Below are 6,310 nucleotides of genomic sequence, written 5' to 3' on the forward strand. Positions count from 1 at the left end.
ACACAAGCTATCACTCCCCACAAATAGCACAGCAGCCAGTTGCAGTCCATCAGCCAGCTGAGCCTGGACGGGGTGCTCACCTGCACACAAGAGCAGGCTCACAGCCAGGGTCTGCTTTTGGATCCCAACATTTTTTAGAGAAAGGACAACAGTTAAAAGAAAAGTGACAGCAAGAGACCTATAATTTAGAAATAAAACATGTTACATTGTAGTAAATGAACCGACAATGTTGGTAGGATTGATAAATCAAGACCCTGCACCGTAGTGGTTCCAGGTAGTAGTTTTGATCATGCCTTCAGTAACATTTTAATCAACAGGAGCTGAGATCTTATTTACCACTTCTGGTTGGTGAGATCTTTTCATAGCCTCCGTTGCAATTCTATAATTTAATTTGTCTGGATTGCTAAATGGAATGAATTGGCTGATTGTCTTCATCACAAGGATGTTTCCTGACATACACAAGTATGTAGTCTAATTTGAGAGCGTGCAAGGCTGTAAAACAGACCTGGGTGCAGAGTGGGATCTCGCCAGAAACAGGAATGCACAGTGGCAGCTTTAAAAAAAGAGTTAACAGAGCTATTATTCTGCGTTTTACTCACTGTTTCCAGGATGTGTTTTGTAATATTAAGCCTAATGCTGCTGTTAAAGACAGTTGCAAGGGCATTTCCTGCAGACTGTTTGCTAGAAATGTAATCTCCTAAGGGGTTTGATGGACATATAAAAATTATTCTGTTGACTCTGCTTTTAATATTCCAGTCTTAGAAATGAATCACCTGGCTGGGGACAGCTGGTAACTGTGAAGACATCTGCATATGGTTTCACACCAAGGTGACATGAGGAAGATTGATTTCTCTGGACCAAAGAGGAGAGCAACTCTCATCAGCCTGGCTCATGGGTGATGACTTGTTCATATGGACAAATCCTGGGTATGTTATTCACACTGGAAGTGACATCAAGCTTACTTGCATGAGCAAAACAAACAGAATATACTGGTAGATGAGAGAAGGATTATTTGCTTTATGACTCAGGCCCAGGGTCTGCCAACTTTGAAAGAAATGGGAGGGTACACAGATTTTTTTCAATTTGAGTAAAAGCACAGCATGGCCCAGTAGCTTCACATGCTTAACATCTTTTATAGTCAGCTGTGTTTAACACTCAGCTCTACTTAGAAGCTGTAAAATATCTTAACACAATATGAGATATATACAAACTGATTGGGAGGTATTAAGCTATAATTTGCCTAAATTCCAAGATGGCGTTTCATTAGTGACCATGTTTCTGCAGACTGTAGGCGCAACAGGGTGGGAAACTGGGGTGTTTATTTCAATTAAAAATCAAAAGTAAAATTAAAACAGAAACATAGGACAAAATTAATGTGCTTTGTAGTCTTACATGAAGGGTGGAAAACAGCCATTAGGCCAGTGATTAAAATATGAAGCCGTTTTGAGGGAGAAAACAAGTAACTTCAGTCTAGCAGAGCTAGGATCCCTCTAGTCCCCAAAGGGAGGAAGGCTCCCCTCTCTTTCTCTCTCTTTCCAAGGGCAATACAGACCAAGTGCCTAATCCAGTGGACTAAACCAGGCGTCTGATATGTATTGCCCTTGCTCCAGTGGACGTTGATTTATTTTTTTTTTAACCACAAAATGAAAACTGGAAAGAATGAGAAAGTCTTGAACTGGTTCTTAATTTTGAGTTTTCAAGTGGGATATAAAAAATTGGCAAAGCACTGAGTTAAGGTTGTTTTTTCAGCTTGGGCTTCCTCCACTATGGAAGGTTGTCATTGCATAAAGACCTGCAAACATCCACAGTGACATCCACATGTACTTCTCTTCTGAAATTTCAGGAAACCATCTCTGAGGGATTTCCTACCCATCCCATTTCTAGGCTAACTGCCAGGACATTTAATGCAATCACATTGCTAGTATTTTCAGTAGAAACAACCTGTTCAATATTTTTCATCTTATTTTGGGAAGGAGGATTTTTTGGGTTGGATTATCTATTTTTAGACTCCTGGACTACATCTTTCAAAGCAATTCATTTTCTCCCATTAATAAGAAAACTTTATTGCAAGACTTTGACACGAGAGAACTTAAGGGAAAAGACGAAATTATTTCTATGCAAATGTAACATTTTTCTACTCCCCCCCCATCAATAAGCACTGCAAAAGCTGACATTTGCTTGAAATAATGGCACAGCAACATTGATCCAAACTATACATTTGGTCTAAATAGTGGGACAGATCCTCATCTTCTGTGGCCTCATCTAAGCTTCAGAGAAAAAGCGCTGGTTTACCCCAACAGAGTATCTGCTCCAGTAAAACCATTGGCATTGATCAGCTCTGACAGATTCCCTCTTTCTTCCAGCTCCAAGCTTCCACTCTTATTATTCCCTTCAGCATGTGGGAAGCCACACAGTAGCTAACAGTCTTGACCTTGCTTTTGAGCCAAAATCAACACATCAAGAAAGGAGTTCAATAGGGCAGTATATCCACTCCAGACATCTACTCTTGCTATTAAAGACCTATTGATCAGTCAACAGAAAGGCTGCCAAAGGCCAGCAGTGTGATCTAGCATATGTCCAGACTCCCATTTTCACCTTAATAACACTGCCATACTACTTTGTAATGTGCGACGCTTATGCAAAGACATTTCGTAAGAACTGCAGTGTATGACTGCATCTTAGCGATTTAGGGTAAGAACAATCTATTCAGCTTCTGCCACTGCAAAAAAGAATAGGTAAGATGATTTTCACCTAGTAGTCTTCACTGGAGTCTCTCTCGAACTGTGGCGAACCACAGCTAATGTAACTTCTCTCCTTTAAAGTGGTTCACATTGCTGTTTTGTTTCACCTTTCTTATCTGTACAAAGAGGCAACTCACCTAAAAAATTCCATGCTCTCTAAAAACATAGTGCATGTACTGGCTCCTCAGTCTGACATGCTGGACAGTGCTATTGTATAAGGGATTTAGGGCAGCAAGCAGCAGGTGAGAGGCACTGCATTTGTATTTTAATTGGCTCTTGCTAGGAGTTTCTTCAGAGATAGCTTATCTAACCCTTAATTACTATTTGTCCGCCTACATTATTAAAATCTTACTTGTGTCCTTCCGTTTCAAGGACTTTTTGTACCTCCTGAAAACTGTATTGCTAAGATCGCATATAAATAACTATTCTGGAATAATCCCAAGTGATAATTTTATAAATCTGTTGGGCACCAATTGTAATTACAGAACTTTAGCAATAAAAATTAAAACGTCTAAGAAAGAATTATTTTAAGGCACAAAAATGTCCTCTGGAGCTTGTCTGATTTCATAAATTTTCATGAATTGTGGGCTTCTTAAATATGTTTTCAGCAATCACATTCTTTTCTAGAAATAAATTCTCAAAATGTCATGTTCTGTGAAAAAAACTCTACTGTTTTATTAATACCCTATTCCACATCACGCTGATTATGTTAATAAGAATAAATATTTTTGCATAAATACAGACAGCTGATTTTTTTCTACAGTGAGAATACATTAAAATCTTGAGAAGTTTCTTATTTCTGGAAGCATTAATATACTAAAGGAATGTGACAACTTTGAAGTAAACTAGTGGTATGGATACTTCTGAGGTACTTCACTAACATACGTAGATGTGTCTTGGACAGAACCTTCCAATATGGCAACGACATTGGAAAGCCTTCCTGGAGATACAATAATTTGGCAAAGGGTTTCTAATGATTTTTCCAGTATTGATTTACTCGCATCCATTTGCCAATGCTGGGGAGATATACCACCATGAGACTATTTAACATTTGATTGCTTGTTTGCTCCTGGAGGATTCGTGTACCTGCCAGTGCCAGTCTAGACCATGCTGGCAGCTCTATGAACAAAAGGAGGGATTCTGGTAGAAATAGATTTTATCAGAACTGACAGGCATGCAATACTGAGGCTCCTCATGCTCCACACAATATATATTTTTCTACTGAGAAGGAGCTGGAACGTTAATGACATATTAACTGTTCGTGTGAACCCACAGCACTTTCCCACTGGAGTAACCTTCACTCAAGCAGCCAGATTCACTGAACCCAAGGAGGTTGCTTCACTAGGACTGAATGCCACACAGGTAAAAACTCCCTTTTAAATTATTGTGCCCATGCGATCCTGATTCACATGGGTAAAAAGAGTTTGCAAGATTTTGCTCTGATTTTATTGCCAGAAGACCTTAGTGGTTTGGGTATTTTTTCCTCTTAGAGACTTACTACAGAGTTTCAAAGGCAATGGCCTGAGAACGTGCTTTCTTCTCACTTTTAAACTGGAGAGCATATAGCTACAAATCCTGAAATGGATGCTTTAACACTTGAATAGTTTTCTAAATTAAAAATTATGGATTCCTGGCAGGCATCCTACCCCAGTTTAGTCACAACATAGATTTTATTACCCCAGTGTCACTGATAATGATTGTAGCTGCACAATAGTCATAAGTCAGAAACCAGTCTTATGTTGACGACTGAGCCACTGAAAATGAGTTTTTTTAATGACTAATTTATTTTAGAAAGGGAGACAATGCTATTTATGTCATGTAAATGACTTAGAGAAATAATGTAAATTACATTGGACATTTACAAACTCATTATGATAATAGAAATCTTGTATAACTTGTTAGAGAGTTCTGCAAGTTCCACTGTTATGTTTGGCATGATGGTAAACTTCATAACAATCTCTTGATCATTTATCTCCTCCTTTTTCATGAAATTCGTCATATACAGATGCAGTACCAAACCATTAAGATGCAATGCAAGTTAAATTATTTTACAGAGAGCCAAAATTGCTTAATTTATACCTTTTACCATTGTAACAGGACTAGATGTACTGGATTCTTAAGCCATTAAACCAACCTCTAGAGCTCTGCCTCTAAAATAGATTGCTCAATTAAAAAGACTTACCTTTCTTATAAAAAATGAGTCTCCATTTTTGTAATAATCTAATTTTTATTCTTGCTGCAAACTAGAGATTCTAAGCAATCACAGCGTGCAACATAAAAACTCCTACTAAGGATGGCTCTGCTATAATATGCAATATTCAGTTCCAAATATTTATTAACTGGAGAATGCACAATGATCTGAATCTATGTGTAGTTAACACATCTGGCAGTTTCTGTAGCTTCTGCTTCCTCTCCCACCCCCTCAAATGGCAAACCTAGACTTGATCAAACATGTAAAGCATACAGTACCCTAAACACATTCAGCCCAAGGAAAAAGGCACAGTGGTAAATTACCTTAAATTCAGTTTCAATGTTGGCTAGTCTGGCCAATTCATTGCTTAGCTCTAAAGCAGTAAGGACAGGGTCTTCACTGGAAAGAGACAAATAAGCAGCACTGGCTAATCCTTTGTAGGCATTCATTCTCGATCGAGAGTGACTAAAGGAATCTTTCCTCTGCTTCTCGATACATTCATTGCACTTGCAAAAGTAGTCATGTGGCCTTTCAATCCGCGCGCCTTTTAGAAGTAAGATGTGAACAATTTCATACTCCTGGCAGTGGGCAGCAAGTATGATAGGGGTAATGTCATGGGAGAACCGAGTTCCATCTTCATCGTAGGCATAAAAATCATCATCTCTCAGTTCCTGCTCAAGGGGGCTGAGAGTGAGACGCTGTCCTTGTGCAAAGGCTGGATGGTTCAATATTGCTTCTACAATGCGCACGTATCCTTTACTGATGGCTAACAAAAGTGCGTCTCCAACTCGAGCGAGATTCTCCTTTTTGAGGAGGAGCTCCGTCACTTCCAGATGCTCATTCCCTACAGCTAACTGTAGTGCGTTTTGTCCCATATAGTCAACACAATTAAAGTTCAAAGTTTTGGATTCCTCCAGCATTTTTCGCACAACAGGGATGTTGCCATATTCTGCAGAATCGAGAAAGCGTTCCTCTTCTGCAGTCAGGCTGGTGCCTTTCTCATTGAACATGTAGGCTGGGCCCCGGATGGCCTGCCTCCGGCCCTTCTCCCGAAGGGTTGTGTGCCTTCGATGCATGTTTTTATAATTGCTGTTTCTCAACCTGCAGAAAACCAGAAAGGAAGGTTGGTTATATTCTCGGAGAGTCATAATCTCACATAACCTGAAATAAGGTTAGAAATGTCTCACTGTGATCAGATCTTGCTAGCTTTTTATGACTTGGGCCAGTTGTTTAAAATAATTTAGGATACACGTGGAATAAAGAAGATTAGTTTTCTGAACAACAGACAAGTTCTCTTCTGACTTGTACATCCTTATGGATTTCAACAAGGATACGCAGCACATTCTTAACTTGAGAAATAGCCAAAAAAATGTGTGAA

The 6,310-nt window shown here is 39.1% G+C and overlaps 1 protein-coding gene across 1 annotated transcript in view; it reads right to left on the minus strand.

Moving 5' to 3' along the window:
- TRPC7 (transient receptor potential cation channel subfamily C member 7) overlaps positions 1 to 6,026 on the minus strand; it is a 72,498-nt gene extending 66,472 nt beyond the window's left edge. Inside the window, exon 1 of the mRNA XM_075509585.1 lies at positions 5,256 to 6,026. Within this exon, the coding sequence (XP_075365700.1) occupies positions 5,256 to 6,008 (753 nt within the window). The 5' untranslated portion in view covers positions 6,009 to 6,026. The remainder of the gene's footprint in view (positions 1 to 5,255) is intronic.
- Between the last annotated feature and the right edge of the window lie 284 nt (positions 6,027 to 6,310).

The sequence above is a fragment of the Mycteria americana genome, chromosome 8 (assembly GCF_035582795.1).
Source record: "Mycteria americana isolate JAX WOST 10 ecotype Jacksonville Zoo and Gardens chromosome 8, USCA_MyAme_1.0, whole genome shotgun sequence".
Classification (NCBI taxonomy): domain Eukaryota; kingdom Metazoa; phylum Chordata; class Aves; order Ciconiiformes; family Ciconiidae; genus Mycteria; species Mycteria americana.